This window comes from Anopheles ziemanni, chromosome 2 (genome assembly GCF_943734765.1).
Source record: "Anopheles ziemanni chromosome 2, idAnoZiCoDA_A2_x.2, whole genome shotgun sequence".
NCBI classification, from domain to species: Eukaryota; Metazoa; Arthropoda; class Insecta; order Diptera; family Culicidae; genus Anopheles; species Anopheles ziemanni.
The window spans coordinates 22,747,061-22,767,007 of NC_080705.1; the positions used below are offsets into that span (position 1 = coordinate 22,747,061).

The 19,947-nt window shown below is 41.7% G+C and overlaps 1 protein-coding gene across 1 annotated transcript; it reads left to right on the top strand.

The window, feature by feature from the left end:
* Positions 1 to 12,442: 12,442 nt before the first annotated feature.
* On the top strand, positions 12,443 to 19,894 carry LOC131282855 (trifunctional enzyme subunit alpha, mitochondrial). The gene is made up of 6 exons (XM_058312399.1): positions 12,443 to 12,535; positions 12,633 to 12,750; positions 13,270 to 14,120; positions 18,010 to 18,189; positions 18,282 to 18,871; positions 18,950 to 19,894. The coding sequence occupies exons 2-6, from the start codon at positions 12,678 to 12,680 to the stop codon at positions 19,569 to 19,571; spliced, it is 2,316 nt and encodes a 771-aa protein (XP_058168382.1). The 5' UTR covers positions 12,443 to 12,535; positions 12,633 to 12,677; the 3' UTR covers positions 19,572 to 19,894.
* The last annotated feature ends 53 nt before the right edge of the window (positions 19,895 to 19,947 follow it).

The following is a 19,947-nucleotide window of genomic DNA, read 5'->3' on the forward strand; positions in this document are numbered from 1 at the left end:
CTGCAATTAAGTGCAACTACCAGAAACCTCGCCGGTACTGCCGGTGAACAGTTAACATACGTTAAATGAAGTGCCCGGCTTTTCACGCGGGAGAATTTCCCGACCCGAACGAGAAAAAAAGGGTGGGCCGGGAAAATTGAGCAACCACGGATACGGTTGCTGTACCGGGACTGTTGATAATCGTGGGATGTTTGCCCGAGAGGGGTCACGCCGAAGGTCGCTGGTTGGTGATGTCTGTGATGACCGATGAGAGACACGCCGAAGGGGTGGTGGTGTGAGAAGTCTGTGGGCGAAATTGTGCAAAAACAGACACATGAAAACCCCCTTAGGCCCACTGTGTACGCCTTTTGGCAGCCTTCTGTTGAGCTTCCTTTTCGTTCGTGGACATTTGACGACCAACTTTTCCCGTCACCAGCGCATGGAGTGGAAATGAAACGTTTGAAATCGAACGCCAACAAGGCCCCGGTTGCGGCAATCCATGGAAAATGAGGGTAGTGCCAGTGACGGATGGAAGCAAAAGGGCTGGAAATATGTCATTTATCAAAACAATATTTATATTTCTATTATGACACACTCGAGAAAGCCACCGACCGCAGGGTGGAAAAGCAAACCCTCCGAGGGCCCGATACGGCCGGAAACCGGCTCTCGTAGACAGTAATCGAAACCGGAGCGCGCGTGTTCCGGGTACCGTTTCAATTCATTTACTATTTTTGGCACAAATCAGAAACCCATCGAACATCCCCGTTATGTTGGATGTTGTGTTGAGCCCGTCTGTGTATAAATCGGAAAAGGGATGAGGACGAAAAAAAAACTAATTTGAATACAAATCTATTTTTTGTACAACCAATTTGAACTCGAAACCATCCGATGGAAACGTGCCGTGTTTGCGAGCGCCTTTTAGCGACGTTTAAAAGTCGCATTAATCACCGTGATTTGCATACATTAGCGTGTGCACTGCGAGTGTATTGAATATTTTCCGCACTTTTCAACCCGATGAAGTAGAGCAGAACGTGTCCTTCGAGTGGCTCCGCTCGTGAACCGGGGTGAGATTCGATTACCGAACGGACAATCGAACGCGTGCCTTCCGAAAAAGAAAAGCTGCCTAATAACGGTTTAGCCCGGGAGGAAAGATGAAAAATCGCCCAGCTCGGAAAGTGTTTGGAGTGCGTGCATAATTAAAAGAGCAAATATATCATCCCCGTGTCAATGCGAGGTTTACATGTGTTATGCAAATTAGCAAAAACTCGCCGAGCCCTACTGGAAGTGCGTAAAAAGGACCTTCGGGAAAGCGCTCCCTTCTACAGATACAGCCTGTTGGCCAGCCTTCCCATTGTCCAGGGTACCGAAGGGAATGTGCAAATCCGCCAATCAAGGGAACGAAAATCGTACACACACAAAGGCACACATGATAAAAAGAAATAAGAGAAAACAGCAACAATTCATTTTTCTGACAGAAATGGGAAATAATTGCTCAATTGCAAAACGGTCGCTAATGAATCGCTAAAAATGTTGCGCCGGCCTGAAAGACGCTTTGCGATGTTGGACAGTTGGCATATCGGCTTTGGGTGTGGAGAGTTTTCCTAGGGGTGCATCACACACGACAACACATTTTCCTTGCTTTTTCCTTTTATGCAATAGTTTAACAAACGGTATTAAAATATGATATTTTCAAATTTTTTGATAATTGTGGATAGCTTAAAAACATTTTAAGATTATATTAAACAATAAGGAAGCATTGTAGCAAGGTTATATAAATTTGCCAAATGTTCTGAAAAGGCAAGCACAAGCATCAAATTCATATCAAAATATTTCAATTCACCAATGAAAAATAAAAACCACACCAAGAAAACTCTTAACTCGTATGTAAAAAACAATTCGACATAAATTTTTTAATATAAAAATGTTTCATGTATGAGATAAATAGGGTTAAAAGACATTTCTCTAAGTTTTTTTTAAATGTTTGATGACTTTTTTTATCTTTTAAACTTTTAAAAGTTGGTTTTTGTGATAGTTCTTTTATTTCAATATTTTAAAGTAATCTTTCCCGTTTTATTATACTTTTTTGGCTCACTACCATACTCATAAAGGGTTTACGTAACGTTTTCCTCTGAGTTCATCCTCGTACAGAGAAGGATTCGAACTGATTCGAACCCACGTCATCGAGGGACATTCATCATTTAGTAAAACTACTCAAAATTTCATAAAAAAGAGGCAAATATGACATGGAATTTGAATGACACGATCATAATGCTAATTCCGGTAACAAGCAATTCATAATCACATGTTATAAAGCTCATTCAAAATTATAAAACACTCCAAAATTTACAATAATCCTTTTATCGTTCGCTAGCATCATCAACCTAAGGAGGCATGAGTGGAAAATATGTCTTCTTCCGTTATTGATGCATTCATCCGCATTACACGGTTGTGAAAAGCATTGAAACACTCTACAGCACCTTCTTGAGACGCTGCCGTCGTCTCCCTTCGCTTCAGCCATGGTGAAAAGAAGTCCGAAATGTAAACCCGAAGCCGAATCGAGCGGCGCTATCGATTTCAAGCGTTTGCGTGGAAAAAAGAAAATCCCCGATCAAAAACTTTCAATTATTTCCTTCCACTGGACGCCCGGTTTGATTTGCCACCCGGGTCCGGGGTTTTGTTGAGGCCGCACCGATTTGGCACACACATCGTTCCAACGCACCGTGTAATGTGTACGATACGATCGCAATAAAACTCCAAGAGCCCTTCGCGCAACAATGACCCGCTTGTGCTAACAGCGTCTTAAGCAAAACGGTTCACTTTATAGTTTCCGTAGCCCATCTTATTGGAAGGGAAAAGGAACGAGGAAATATATTCAGGACCCCCGTGATCGTCTCACTCGTGAACGTTCGTTCTTCTAGCTTTCAACCCCGCTAGGAACTCGAGAATGGGAAAGAATAATTCGGGGTGTTTTGCTCTTTTATTGGGTGGAACTGACGCGAACAAGAAACCTAGGGTCCTTAAGGAAAACTAAACCGCCAGCCAAGAAAGGGCGCTCATATAAACTTCAAGTTTTGCTACTGTATTCTTTTCTGGTGTGCGTCGGTCGACCCTCCGGTGCGCGATGCCAGGTGCCCAAGGGCGGGTGACTTTCGAGAGGTTATTGTTCTTGCAAGGCGATCCAGGAGACTCGGAGAAACCCGGAATTGTGGTCGCGTTGGTTACCGAACATGACACTGCCGTCGCGGAAGAAATAAAGGAAATTGGCCACGTACACCGGGACGGATTATTTACGCGCTCGTGAGTGCAGCGAATGTTTGTGAAAGGCTCGGGAAAGCTAAAGTCACCAGCATCCGATTCGGGCGGGATTAAATGGCTGGTGAGGACATCTCACGGTGCAGAACGTCGCAATAGCGGGTAGAGATTTTTATGGTAGATAATAATTTGTACCCTTAAAATGTGCCACTTCCCGAGAAAAACAAAAAAAAAAACCTAGCTCCTTCTGTGACCTAGGCCATTCCTTTACCCTCCGAAAGGAAGAGTGTTTGTGAAACATTGTGTTCCGGTTGACTCCGTCTGTGCGTTCCAAGCGCTTTCAGCTTCCTTTCCGGTGCAATGGCCCTCAATGGGCCGCATTTAGTCGACCGGCGATCATAAAACGGTTATGCTTTACCGGTTGCTACTATGGCAACTTCACGGGGCCAAATGTTGGCCGCAGCATCAACAGAATTTCGTCCTGTGAGAACTGTTGAAGTCCGGCGAAAAATCCTTTTTTTTCCTTTTTTGTGATACCAGCAGTGTTTGTTGCCATAATGGAAAGAATGTTTCCCATCGTCAACACACACAAAGACATTACCAAATGTTTGTAATTTTTTTTCTCCTTTTATTGGATTTTAGTTCCTTTAAATATGGAAATTAGAATGTATTTATTTTTATCATCTTTATGGTCTCTAAGTGTCTTCACTCTAACTTTCTGCTATTTTGCCTAATGAACGTGTAAGTTAATCGGTTGTTGATATCAAGTTATAGGAAAAATATTGTATTAGTATGTAGTATGTATTAAAAATAATACATTCCATCAAATCTTTCGTTTATTTGCGATTCTTTTGAAAAATTCTATTTCCATATGTTATGATCCTTTCTCCAAGGACCAACGAATAGACAACAGTTAAACCAGAAAGCTGCATCGTACTGCATTCATGCTTTTTCTTCTAGCCGTTGCTCCTGTCTCTTGCTTTGGACGTTTTATCTTCCTGAATCCTCGTCACTATGGGTGATTTTTGAAGGGCCTACCAAAACTTTGTTGGTGGCCGAAACATAGTTGGCACACGCCCGTACATCAATCGCCCAATGCTCGTGTCTGTTTTTTCCTAACCGAATCTCGCTAAACGCCGACTGATCCTCTTCAGCTCATGCCTGGGTAGAAGCTTCCGATTGTAAAAGAAAGTCCACTGCAGGCGGACCTACACCCTGGCCTGAAGAGCGGGTGAAGTGTTCAATTAGAAATCATTGTACTGTCACCGGAATTTGATGGATGACTGTTGTTCGACAACCTTAAGCTGCAGGGCAAACTATCAGGATCAGCGTTCGGCCGGTGTTGGTTGTGCGACACGCGGATGGTCGTACAAGAAAGGACTTCTCGAAATGTATCGAGTGTTAAGGGAATGTAACGACGAAATGTGGCTTATTAGCTATTTCCCATCCATGGAGTTCGCAAATGTGGTACGATGTCAACGACTCGGGGTAAACCGGAAAACAAATCCCTGTCAAATGCCAAGGACCAATCGAGTTCACACCCGGCCTTGTTCTTTGCAAAAGTACTCGCCTTCGGTCTTTTGCACACTACCATGGCGGTCGTTGTCACAATGACACACATTCCAGCCCTATGATCATCGTGTTCCCTCAAGCGGACGTTGCCCTGAAATCGAAAAGCGGGGACTATGTCAGACTTCCTTTAAAAAAATCAACCGTTCATAAAACGAGTTGCATAAATAAAGCCAACGGAAGAACTCTTAGCGAACAAAAAATCACCAACTCCCTGAACCTCCCAAGGGAGAACGGGGAAGCCAAAAAAAAAGCACCTCAACAGTTTAATAACTTCATTCTGCATTCCGTTCAGGGATAATTTGAGATGATTGAAGCCATCGGGCCGGGCTGCGATGGTGGAGTTGCGTGCCGCGAAGTAAAAGGTCCCGGCAGGGCCAGGGAAAAAGGGAAAGCTTATTGCTCGCATTTAAATCGGCTCGAAATGGCTCGTTTGCATGATACCGGTGAAAAGTTACCTTCGGCTAAATGGCGAAGGTATACGGCTTGGCGTGCCAATTGGGGGTGGGGGGACGTGTTCGACACTAATCAGTGCCACTAACTGGTTGCATTTTGATATTAATCTTTTTTTTTTGTGGAATACACTTTGGTACAAAATAAAACATAATATTTTACAACTTTTTTAAATATTTTAATCGACTTGACATGAATGGTTCATCTTAACCCTGATTTAATGTGTTAGTAGAATGCAATATATTTTTAAGAAATTCTAATTGTAAAGAAACAATTGAATATTAAAAACAGTTGAATATTACTTCAGTTACAAATCCTCCTGTACCATCGTTCAATAAATTCTCACAATTCAAAGCAAACATTTCTGACAAATGTATTTATACATCGAAGAGATGTAACCATCGTTTGTCGATGAGGTTTGAATAATAACGAAACAAAAATACAATGCTGTAATACAGACATACAGTAGCTATAAAAACAGGATTCAAAGCGATAAAAAATTTACTTTATCTGAAAGACAGGATGAATAGTCTTAGATTTTAGATACTAAAAAAACTATATGATAAACTTGTATTTTCCGCAAACTCACGATCGGTCACTGTAGTCAATTCTCCTACAGTGTATACTATCCAAAAATAACAACATCCAAAATGCTTGAGTTCCAAAAAAAGAAAGGCCTAAACGAGACCACGCTACAAGGGGATAATTGTGCGGCGAAAATTGAGTGTTTGTTTTTGCACCGTTTCCAACGCCGTTCGCCAGCAAACTCTTCTGCCAATCATGTCGTGACTGGTCGTGCTCCAAACTGCGAGAACTGGTCGGTTTTTACGTTTTGCTGCCACTTTTCCACCGCTAGTGTGCTCCTGCTTGCGCATATATCCTGCAGCAAGGATCGACCAAAACGCACGCAATTGGCCCTCCAATTGTTAGGCCAAACGAGCGCCAACAGTAACGATGCGACATGCGGCGGTGACGATCAGGCGACACACGGATTCTAGCCGGTGGCCGGGTTTTTTTTTCCAGCGTCCCCATCTTGCGGAGAGGGAAGGGATGCTGAATGTCTCATTGGCCGCCGAACACCGAAGTCCGGTGTACGATAATTATCAATATCGTTAATGAAAGTGCACCGCCGAATGGTGTGCAATTATGCTCAATTTACGTCATGTTTTACGGTGACCGCGGACTTCCCCTTTCGGCCTTCTGGGAGCGCCCAGAAGAAACGCAATCTCTACTCGAAACCCATCGGAGGCTACCAGTTGGCCTTTTGGGCTACCGATCGATGGGGACGGCACGACCGGCGTTGTGTAATCTGTGGGAGTCTTTTTTCCGTATTTACTTTGGTTAATTTAAGGAAATTATGATTGATTGGATTTTTAAGCGGTTCCACTGGAGTATATCCAACAGGATTGAATCTCGATGCATGTAATGGTAGTAGATCGAATGATCCGCAAGGTTGGCTTGCTGAAAAGGTTTAAGTAAAGATGAAATGTATCATTTTAACAGTATCAACAAGTGCAACGAATGGTTTCAACTAACTTCTCGCATTTTTTTCAGTTCATAATTTTTTTTCAAACGAATTAAGCACACATTTATACACACCCGTCAGTGAACTGTGAACTCTACTAAATTCTGTTCACGTTTCACCTTCATGTGAGAAAAGTAGAGACGAAACCCGCAAAACGTCTTGTTGTGGAGTGTTAACGAGTGCCTGTTGAAAGGACTCATTTCATCAGCTCATTTCATCGAATGTCCTCGTGCAAGAAGGCCACCGACTGCCGAGGGAGTGTCGAAGGGATGATGAAACAAGTCGGTAGCACTTTTCTTCCCATCCGTGCGTGTGATTACCGATCAAAGCGAACCCTTCCGACCGGCCCTGCCGTGAACCGACGAAAGGAACGGCCGTTAATCAGGAAACAGTCATTTCGGTTGATAATTTTCGAAAAAGAAACTGTTTGACGAACGACATGAAAAAAAGATGACGTACGTTAGCCTTAACCAATTCTCCTGTTTATGTACATAATGTTGTTGAGCCGAAAATGTAATAACATAATCAGGAAAAGGCAGAAATTAAATTGAAAATTTTGATCAGCTACTTTCAAACATTTTTACATGGCATATCTTTCCTTCAATCAGTGCTTTTCTAATCAATTTACCATTGAAAAATGCACACAACCGTGCCTATATATTTATTCCAAATCTTTTACGTACGTATGCCTCAAGATCGCCCAGCTGGGTTAGTGTTATCTTTCGTTAATCGCTTACAGCACGATCGTTGAAAAGATGTTTGCTAAGACGACAGCAGGAGTACGTTTACGTGCGCCCCTTTGTACAGTTCATTGCTTCAGGGAGCATTTTCAAACACAATAGAAAACATGTAAACGCCGTCGACGCCGTCATCGGGAAAAGTAAGTTTGCTAAAAGAATCAAAACGGGAAAAAACTTCTTCACTTTACAAAAAAACTATAATAAAAAGAACGTCAAAGATACACAAGGGGACCTTGGTGTGAGAACTGTCAAAAGCGCCTCACGGTGTCCCCGGTATCGCTCCTGGCCGTACAATTACGATCGGATTCTTTCCCCGCTTCCCTATCGGCCGCTGATTGCGGATTGAAATCAATCAAGATAAAACGCTATAAAAGTCGCTACCGTGTAATTTTCGTCCGTGCATATCGCTTGTTTTTCGGGTGCGAAAGTGCCTTCAACGGAGCGATGAAAGGAAAGGGTATTGGCAGAAGAAAAAAAACAAGTAAACTTAAAGGATATCTTGAGTGTTCATCTTCCGGCGTCCGTAATACAGTCGGTTTCTGAAGATTATCGTTACAAATTCAAAAATAAGAGATGTAGTTTAAGAATGTATTATTTATAGCTACATTTTACGTTTAACTCAATTTTCTTTTCTTGAATTTTTTTTAATTATCCTATACCAAATTTACATTCAATTAATCAAAAGCTGTAGTAAAAGGGATAAAATTGTCACTACCTGTACTTTACTTCTTCTTCTTGACAACATTTCCAACTAAGTCCCGCGATGAGATAGATCTAGTTTAAGGTGCAGGAAAACTTAAATGCAGTAAATGAACCCGTCATTATCGCGATTCTTCATCGGCTTCATTCGTTTTACAACGGGGAGTTGTTGCAAATTGTTGATCAGGAAGAGGTAGTTTGGCCCACTTTTTCATTCAGGCCTCCGTTCTCCACTCAGTTTTTCTTCGTCCCGGCACCCATTGAACAAAACAGGGTAACAATATTGTGAACGACAGTACACAGAAGAAACCTTCCTTCCTAGCGGAACACCCGGCGCAGGCTTTTCGGCGGCTTGGAAAAATCAGCACCCTTCTTGGTCGTGGACTTGCGCGTTTGACGAGGTGTTAATTCAATCAACCCCTGCCGGGCACCGAAAGGGCCCGCCTGAAAAATCCGAAGGGACGAAATCGTCCGGGCAAAGGGTTATGGGAAAAACGAAGCGCAATACAAATCCGTACCAGGGCACCAAACAAGAGGCATCGATTGTGTCGCAAATTCGCGATGCGCTCCTGCCATTCGTGACAAACCGTTAAATTGATATTTCCTACGACAGCACCGAAAATCTGGACGACCTTTGGGCGCGACCCGTAACGAGATTAAGCGCAAAACCTCAAGTGCTTGTAGGGTGCGTTCGTGTCACGGTCAGCATTATGAAAATTAAGCCACTGGCGTGTGTTTTTCGTCAGAAAATTGACACTTCGACAAGCCGATAAGGCGATGAGGCACATACCCTACATTTAGAGACTGTACTGGGCAAAGTAAAAAGAGGATTTTAAAACAGACCAATGTATGGTTTGAATTAATAGTTTACAAAGATTCGATAGGATAAAAGACTTAACGGCCACGTGGACGGATATGCACTCAATTCATGTTTATCGATTGGTTTTTCTGCACGTGCGACACACAAAGATTTTTTTTCTGCATTTATTTTGGCGAATATATTTTTTGACCGAAAATTAACAGTAAAGTCGGTGGGTAAACTTAAACTTTTCTAAGGTATCAAAATTTAAAAAAAAAAATGAAAAAAGTAATTACTGCTTGCGTCTCGATTTTTTTTCAGATAACAACGTTTATGACAATTCTTTCAAGTAATCCACAGGAAGTAACCCTTGATGTTAGATTCACTAATCACAAACAAGAACAAAACCTGCATAGTTTCATTTAAATAATAACAATCATCATTAGTCATGAGTGTTTCCATAAATTTAATGATAAATAAATTAAATTTAAAATCGAAAAATCGAATTTAATCGAAATTAAGAAAAGTTAAAATCGAAAAATTTACATTCAAACCAATATGTTGGATAACTTTATAAAGGAAAAAATATATAGCCTCATTATAAGTAGTTTTAAGGCATTCATTCACAAATTTACGCATGTTTTTAATGCCGAATACAACCTTAACACGATACAACATTACATTCAGAACATTACAATATAACATTCTTAACCTCCGTATGGTAAAACAAAAGGATAAGGGCAATGCCTTTACCACAACATAATGTAATTATCCTTCCATTTACCGGTGCTTAAACAGTCAGGATTTTCCTCATCCTTATCCTTGCCTCCGGACACCATTTCGCACCCGTTCGTTCTGTCCCTCCGTTGTCGCGACAGCTGAACGGATCCGTTTGTTCGTTCAAGCGCATCCTTGTCTTGTGTTTCCGATCGTGTCCCACTACCGACATCGCTCAATCAAATCCCCTTTCCCGGTAGGCACATCGAACGAATGTGGTCAGGAACCGTGCAAGAAAAGGTGTGTTTGTGTATACGAGGACGACAACAGACAACAGTCAAAAATAAGGTAGGTACAAATAATAGCAAACAACGGATCGTCGTGCGATGATGATGATGGGTTCACTCCCTTTCCGAGCAACGGGTCGTTACCAAGGGACACGAGACAGCGCATAATGGTAACATCAAACGCCACCCGGAAAAGGAAGGAATCAACCGGCTCTGATGCCTATGTCTTTGTGTTCGAAGATCCGGCAACTGCAAAGGACGAACCCGAATGCTACTAGGGAAACGGGAACAGATCAGGCGCATCCCTTCAACAGTGTCCCGCGTATCGGCAAGGTTCCCGGTTTGTTTGCGTACATTCGGTTACACAAGTATCGGATGCCACACCGTCCAAGTGCCAAAGATGGTGTTTCCCCTTCGCCGGTGGGTATTCAACGTACCACCGATAATCTATTAGATCAATATTAATTCAGATATAATGAAATCGGATCGCCACTTCTTTCCCGGGCGGAAAAGGGAAACAAATGAGACCTCCGGTCGGTACTTGAGGGTGTTGAGGTGTGCAACGACAGAGGAAGCAGTAATCATTGGCACTTCCGCCAACGCACTCCTACCGCAACATAAAAATATACTCGTAGCTTCGAGTTATCTCGTCCTCCCCATTGCTCGGCATCACTTGATTAGGTGTCGTATTTCTCGATTGATGCCCGATGATCCGAAGCCAGAATCCGTCCCCTTTGCTCGGCACGATTGTTTTAGATTCCCAGCGTTTCCGGGAGCGTGTCGGCGGGCCGCCGCAGGAAACGATGGCACTACAATTTTCCCATTACGCGAAAGGACCTCCGCCTAAAAAGCGATGCCGAGAACATTCGAAAAACGCAGCGGGGTGGGAGTTTCGTACTGTTTGTTCAGCCTGCTCACTGTGCATCGATTTGAATTTGTTGCGCAAATATTTGTATTTACTTTGCGCTACTTTCAGGTCGATCTGTGTAATCCTGCTTTCTGCCGGACGTCACCGTTATGACGAATTCCGACAAGAAGCTTTAGCGGAGGGCGGTTTTGGTTCGTTTCTCAAACACACAAGCGAAAATAACCTTTGATCTAATTATGGTTTAATTGTGTTGTTAATCGTCATTGTAATCGAGTGACAAACGAGTTTTGATTTACTCGACAATATTTTGAATTCGTGCTTATTACGGAGACCGGAATACTTTTGAAGTATTTGATCTCATTAAAATGGTTTACTACTCAACTCAATTACGTTATTTTTTAATAAAAACTAGAGTTGTGTAAATCGGATTCAGATTCATGAATCTGAATGAATCTCTGCCTTATAAGGGATTCATGAATCTTTCGCCGCGAGATTCATGAATCCCAAAGACACACCAAATGATGTAAAGTCACCAACCAAAAGTCGGTTGAGGGACCACCTTTTTTTTTTTTTTTTTTTTTTGGTCTCATTGTCCACGCCTATGACAGAATCGGGGAGATTCATGACAGAACCATGAAAGATTCATGAAGATTCATTAAGGTTTCGAAAAATTCATTAAGCTTTGAATATTCGAATCCGCAAAGATTCATGAATCCATCTGAATGAATCTTAGGTAAAAGATTCATATGAATGAATCTCGCCAAAAGATTCATTAAGCACAACACTAATAAAAACACGTTCTTACCCAAAAAACTTGGTTATCTTCGCCTCTTTCCTTCTGCACCAGTCGTAACTCTTTCGATTCTTCGCCAGCTTTATTCCTGCAGACAGGTTTTCCTCATCTTCCTTCATTATCAGCCTCATTGGGCATTTGGAAACTACTGGTAATAGTGATACATTTGTAATGCAAACGATCGCTAGAAAATAAGCTATGTCTTACCTCATGCATTCTCTAACCATTCCTATTACTTGGAGGCACAGAGCAGAGGCTTCCAAAGATAAAATTTAGAAACTTTGTGGGCGAAGTGCAGCTGGAAAACAACATCGAAGATAAATGAAGTCTTCTTTACTAATGAGCAAAAGAACTGCAAACTAGATTTGTCTAGTTTCAAATCTTATTTTGTTCTAGTTAATGTACCATCATTTTGTTTACTACTTTGAAGGACAACCATTTGTGGACGAGCAACACAAAATTGTAATTTCTTACCACAAAAGTTTTATGATAACCCTAAATTTCTGATTACACTTTCAACGCATTCACTACACTGTCATTCTACATAAGTTTATCAAAAAGATCTAACATTACAAAACTAAATGAAACTAAAAAAATCGTTATTAGAACAAAAATCATCTTTTTATTTTTGGTAAACTTGGTTCACCAAAATTGAACTGGGTCAAGGTTACTGGTACGAAGCAATATGTTGACAGCTGTCAGAGGCATATGTTCGTCGTTCTGGTAACCTTGGTTGAAGCCATTCTCAGTCGTCCAACAGGCAGTCGTGAAGTTAACTTGCCGCAGGTAGCTGCGAAAGTACCGGATCCCGTGTGTCTTTCTTATTTAAGTTACTTATTGCATTTCTTTTTCAAGTGAGTGTCGGATTTCTTCATCGAAGAATCATCGTTTTGCTGCATGCTCCACTGATTTCTAACTAATCGTCATTTAACTTTCATCTTGGTGCAAAAGGCGATTGAAACGAAATCGGAGAAAGCAAGGTAAAAGAAAAGAAAGATGGCCAGTGTACGACTGATCGGTGCGGCAGTGCAACGAAATGTGACCTTTGGACGGGCGTTGCGGCTGAAGGGTAAGGATTACTTTATTTCTCATCCGACTAAAACCGAAATGTTGCACAGACTGAATCCGCGTCGGTCCATTTTATCTCGACACGAGATTCACGCTAATCGCGACGGATTGTCAGGTTGGACTTTGTACTGGCGACGATGGTGCTGTAGAAGATGTTACGCGGAGCGGAAGGAGGTGATTGCCGGGTGCAAGAAGCATATAAACATGACTCGCTAGTTCGCCCGCGCACACATACCAGCTCACGGACACCGGTTGCTGACGTTGGGATGGAATTTTCGTTACGTCCACCCGGTGTACCACGAGCGAACTCTTCTTTTCAGCTGATAAGTTTTGACTCGATGAACAGACATCGTTATGAAATCAGCTTCAATTCATAATAATCCTACATACTATCATTTTCTTCCTGCTGATACCGATGGCCGGGAACCCACCTTAGAAGTAGGATCTTCCGGCAGCCTGTGGATCGATTAATCGTGTAATCAATAATAACACGGAACAACATGTTATCTTCTCTTTACAGCACTTCAATCGCAGATGCAAACCCGATACCTAGCCACAGCTGCCCCGGCTGGCAAGCACGTGAAAACACGCATCGTCGACAATGTCATGGTAATCACACTGGATTCGCCCGGCGTAAAAGTAAACTCCCTGAACGCCGAGGTACAGTCCGAGTTCGATGCCGTGCTGCGGGAGGTCGAAACGAATCCGTCCGTCAACTCGGCCGTATTGATCTCCGGTAAACCAGGCTGCTTCGTTGCCGGTGCCGACATTACCATGCTCGAGCAATGCAAAACGGTAGAGGCAGCCACGAAGGTGTCTCACGAAGGGCAGATACAGTTCAGCAAGCTGGAAAAATCACGCAAACCGGTGGTGGCCGCCATCAACGGTGTTTGCCTCGGCGGAGGACTCGAGCTGGCCCTCGCCTGCCACTATCGAGTAGCTCTGAAGGATAAGAAAACGGTCCTCGGATTGCCGGAGGTAATGCTTGGGCTCCTCCCAGGTGCCGGTGGTACCCAGCGACTCCCGAAACTCACCTCAATCCCGACGGCGCTCGATCTTGCTCTCACTGGCAAGTCGGTGAAGGCAGATAAGGCAAAGAAACTGGGTATCGTCGATCTGCTGGTGAATCCGCTCGGGCCCGGTTTGAAGCCTGCCGAGCAGAACACGCTCGAGTATCTGGAGAATGTTGCGATTCAAGTGGCGAAGGATTTGGCCTCGGAAAAGCTGAAGGTGAACCGACAGAAGACTGGCATCGTGGCTAAGGTGACCGATTTTGCGTTCGGCATCGAGTGGGTGAAGAACAAGGTGTTCGAGAAGGCCCGGGAGCAGGTAATGAAGCTATCCGGTGGCCTCTACCCTGCACCGCTGAAGGTGAGTTGATAAGTCATTTTATACCGTTCGATTTTTAATATTAAATTAATCTGGCATTATTATACTATCGATCCAAGTTTTTGTTTGGATTGATGTTTTCACCCATGCCACAATATTGCTAAATTAAACACTTGTGTTAAACCTGTAATTTACTGATAATTTAAACAAGCGCATAACTACAAACCAATTGTTTGGACAACTTTCTATGTCGTTGCAATTTGAATAACATGCGTAAATTAATCTGGCATTATTCTACCATCGATGCAAATTTTTGTTTGGATTGATGTTTTCACCTATGCCACAATATTACTAAATTAAACACTTATATTAATGCTGCATTTTACTGATCGTTTAAACAAGCGCATAACTACAAACCAATTGTTTGGACAACTTTCTATGTCGTTGCAATTTGAATAACATGCGTAAATTAATCTGGCATTATTCTACCATCAATGCAAGTTTTTGTTTGGATTGATGTTTTCACCTATGCCACAATATTACTAAATTAAACACTTGTATTAAACCTGCATTTGACTGATAATTTAAACAAGCGCATAACTACAAACCAATTGTTTGGACAACTTTCAATGTCGTTGCAATTTGAATAACATGCGTAAATTAATCTGGCATTATTCTACCATCAATGCAAGTTTTGTTTGGATTGATGTTTTCACCTATGCCACAATATTACTCAATTAAACACTTATATTAATGCTGCATTTTACTGATCGTTTAAACAAGCGCATAACTACAAACCAATTGTTTGGACAACTTTCTATGTCGTTGCAATTTGAATAACATGCGTAAATTAATCTGGCATTATTCTACCATCGATGCAAGTTTTTGTTTGGATTGATGTTTTCACCTATGCCACAATATTACTAAATTAAACACTTATATTAATGCTGCATTTTACTGATCGTTTAAACAAGCGCATAACTACAAACCAATTGTTTGGACAACTTTCTATGTCGTTGCAATTTGAATAACATGCGTAAATTAATCTGGCATTATTCTACCATCAATGCAAGTTTTTGTTTGGATTGATGTTTTCACCTATGCCACAATATTACTAAATTAAACACTTGTATTAAACCTGCATTTGACTGATAATTTAAACAAGCGCATAACTACAAACCAATTGTTTGGACAACTTTCAATGTCGTTGCAATTTGAATAACATGCGTAAATTAATCTGGCATTATTCTACCATCAATGCAAGTTTTGTTTGGATTGATGTTTTCACCTATGCCACAATATTACTCAATTAAACACTTGTGTTAAACCTGTAATTTACTGATAATTTAAACAAGCGCATAACTACAAACCAATTGTTTGGACAACTTTCTATGTCGTTGCAATTTGAATAACATGCGTAAATTAATCTGGCATTCTACTACCATCGATGTGAGTTTTTGTTTACATTGATGATTTCACCTTTGCCACAATATTGCTAAATTAAACACTTGTGTTTACTGATAATTTAAACAAGCGCATAACTACAAACCAATTGTTTGGACAACTTTCTATGTCGTTGCAATTTGAATAACATGCGTAAATTAATCTGGCATTCTACTACCATCGATGCGAGTTTTTGTTTACATTGATGATTTCACCTTTGCCACAATATTGCTAAATTAAACACTTGTGTTTACTGATAATTTAAACAAGCGCATAACTACAAACCAATTGTTTCTACAACTTTCTATGTCGTTACAATTTGAATAACATGCGTAAATTAATCTGGCATTATTCTACCATCAATGCAAGTTTTTGTTTGGATTGATGTTTTCACCTATGCCACAATATTACTCAATTAAACACTTGTATTAAACCTGCATTTGACTGATAATTTAAACAAGCGCATAACTACAAACCAATTGTTTGGACAACTTTCTATGTCGTTGCAATTTGAATAACATGCGTAAATTAATCTGGCATTCTACTACCATCGATGCGAGTTTTTGTTTACATTGATGATTTCACCTTTGCCACAATATTGCTAAATTAAACACTTGTGTTTACTGATAATTTAAACAAGCGCATAACTACAAACCAATTGTTTGGACAACTTTCTATGTCGTTGCAATTTGAATAACATGCGTAAATTAATCTGGCATTCAACTACCATCGATGTGAGTTTTTGTTTACATTGATGATTTCACCTTTGCCACAATATTGCTAAATTAAACACTTGTGTTTACTGATAATTTAAACAAGCGCATAACTACAAACCAATTGTTTGGACAACTTTCCATGTCGTTACAATTTGAATAAAATGCGTAAATCAATTTGGCATTATTCTACCATCGATGCAAGTTTTTGTTTGGATTGATGTTTTCACCTATGCCACAATATTACTAAATTAAACACTTGTGTTTACTGATAATTTAAACAAGCGCATAACTACAAACCAATTGTTTGGACAACTTTCTATGTCGTTACAATTTGAATAACATGCGTAAATAAATCTGGCATTATTCTACCATCGATGCAAGTTTTTGTTTGGATTGATGTTTTCACCTATGCCACAATATTACTAAATGAAACACTTGTGTTTAGTGATAATTTAAACAAGCGCATAACTACAAACCAATTGTTTGGACAACTTTCTATGTCGTTACAATTTGAATAACATGCGTAAATTAATCTGGCATTATTCTACCATCAATGCAAGTTTTGTTTGGATTGATGTTTTCACCTATGCCACAATATTACTCAATTAAACACTTGTGTTCAACGTGAAATTTACTGATAATTTAAACAAGCGCATAACTACAAACCAATTGTTTGGACAACTTTCTATGTCGTTACAATTTGAATAAAATGCGTAAATCAATTTGGCATTATTCTACCATCGATGCAAGTTTTTGTTTGGATTGATGTTTTCACCTATGCCACAATATTACTAAATTAAACACTTGTGTTTACTGATAATTTAAACAAGCGCATAACTACAAACCAATTGTTTGGACAACTTTCTATGTCGTTGCAGTTTGAATAACATGCGTAAATTAATCTGGCATTATTCTACCATCAATGCAAGTTTTTGTTTGGATTGATGTTTTCACCTATGCCACAATATTACTAAATTAAACACTTGTGTTAAACCTGTAATTTACTGATAATTTAAACAAGCGCATAACTACAAACCAATTGTTTGGACAACTTTCTATGTCGTTGCAATTTGAATAACATGCGTAAATTAATCTGGCATTCTACTACCATCGATGCGAGTTTTTGTTTACATTGATGATTTCACCTTTGCCACAATATTGCTAAATTAAACACTTGTGTTTACTGATAATTTAAACAAGCGCATAACTACAAACCAATTGTTTGGACAACTTTCTATGTCGTTGCAATTTGAATAACATGCGTAAATTAATCTGGCATTCAACTACCATCGATGTGAGTTTTTGTTTACATTGATGATTTCACCTTTGCCACAATATTGCTAAATTAAACACTTGTGTTTACTGATAATTTAAACAAGCGCATAACTACAAACCAATTGTTTGGACAACTTTCTATGTCGTTACAATTTGAATAACATGCGTAAATTAATCTGGCATTCTACTACCATCGATGCGAGTTTTTGTTTACATTGATGATTTCACCTTTGCCACAATATTGCTAAATTAAACACTTGTGTTAAACCTGCAATTTACTGATACAGGAATTTTCAGATGATATCATGACAGTAGCAGTATTTATTCCAACTGCAGTACATGATATTGCAACAGTACCAGTTGATTTAATAACGCAATCATGATTATTATAACATGCTACAATATTTTGTATGCTTTTTAACACAAATTTACAATCGCTGGTGTGTTGAATAATGGTACTCAATATTATTTTTAAAATGTTCTCATCTTCTCTCTAGATCCTGGAAGTGATCCGAGTCGGTGTAGACAAAGGGCAGGAGGCCGGATACGAGGCCGAACGCAAGGGTTTCGGCGAGCTGTCCCAAACACCTCAATCGAAGGGTCTGATTGGTCTGTTCCGTGGGCAGACCGAGTGCAAAAAGAACCGTTTCGGAAAGCCAGCTAATCCACCGAAGACAGTAAGTGTACTAGCTCCGGCACGGTTAATTTGGCCGATTGATTTCATCAGGTTCACTTGGTTCACGCTTCTTTCTTCGTTCGTTGCGTTTAGATCGGTGTCCTAGGAGCGGGCCTCATGGGTGCCGGCATCGTTCAGGTCAGCATCGATAAGGGATACCAGGTGGTGATGAAAGATACGACCGAGGCCGGTCTCGGCCGGGGTATCGGGCAGGTGCAGGGTGGTCTGCAGAACGCGATCAAGCGCAAGCGTATCAGCGGCATCGAGCGTGATCAGATTCTGTCCAACCTCACTTCCACGCTCAGCTACGAGCCATTCCGCCAGGCGGACATCGTGATCGAAGCCGTGTTCGAGAACATTGACATCAAGCACCGTGTCATCAAGGAGCTGGAGCAGGTTGTACCGAAGCACTGCATTATCGCCACCAACACGTCCGCCATTCCGATCACGAAGATTGCTGCCGGCAGCTCGCGGCCAGAGAATGTGGTCGGTATGCATTACTTTTCGCCCGTCGACAAGATGCAGCTGCTGGAGATTATCACGCATCCGGGCACTTCCAAGGAGACGGCCGCGGCCGCCGTTGAGGTTGGCTTGCGTCAGGGCAAGGTTGTGATCACCGTTGGCGATGGGCCCGGCTTCTACACGACCCGCATCCTGTCGACGATGCTGTCGGAAGCAATCAGGTAAAGCGTACGAGACACATTCAATGGTTCAAACGAGTAAACCAAACTCATTCACCTTTTTTTATTACGTTACTAAAGACTGTTGCAGGAAGGCGTTGACCCGAAGGACCTGGACAAGATGACCAAATCGTTCGGATTCCCGGTCGGTGCGGCAACGCTCGCCGATGAGGTCGGTATCGATGTCGGTGCTCACATTGCCGTCGATCTGGCCAAGGCGTTCGGCGACCGGTTCTCCGGTGGCAACCTGGGCGTCATGGAGGATCTCGTGAAGGCCGGCTTTATGGGCCGCAAGTCGGGCAAGGGTGTGTTCGTGTACTCTGGCGGTCGCAGCAAGAACCGTGAAGTGAACCAGGATGCGCTGGCCATCCTGAAGCAAAAGTACGCCCTACAGTCGCGCGGCGCCAACAGCGTGGAGGACATGCAGCTGCGCATGGTCTCGCGATTCGTCAATGAGGCCGTGCTCTGCCTGGAGGAGAAAATCCTCGACAGCCCGCTAGAGGGCGACGTTGGTGCAGTATTCGGCCTCGGCTTCCCACCATTCACCGGCGGACCGTTCCGCTGGGTGGACCAGTACGGAGCCGGCAAGCTCGTCGACAAGATGCGCTCGTACGCCGACCTGTACGGTGCGCCGTTCGTGCCGGCACAAACGTTGGTCGACATGGGCAAGGATTCGACCAAGAAGTTCTACCCGAGCAAGTAAAGACAATCAGTTTCGGCGAGCTGTTTCGTGTATCATCCGCAGCATCAAAAGTCACCACAAACAACAACTCCTTCACCGAATGGACCTTTAGCCTTAAGTACGTAAGAAAAGAAAGCGTTGGTTTTACCGTAACTCTTGTGTGTTCCAATTTTCTGGATCACTAATCGTGTTAATATTTAGCGTCCGGTGCTCGACTCCGATTCCATGTCGTCGGTCTCCTGTTTAGTGTTAAACAAATGATATTTTGTAGCACAGTTTTTGTTAGTTTTCATTTCTGTTATCTTTCTGTTCGCATTTTTAAATAAATTTTATTATTTACCTCACATGAACGAACTTTTGTTTTATGATTTTATGGAATAAAGAATATATATCGTTG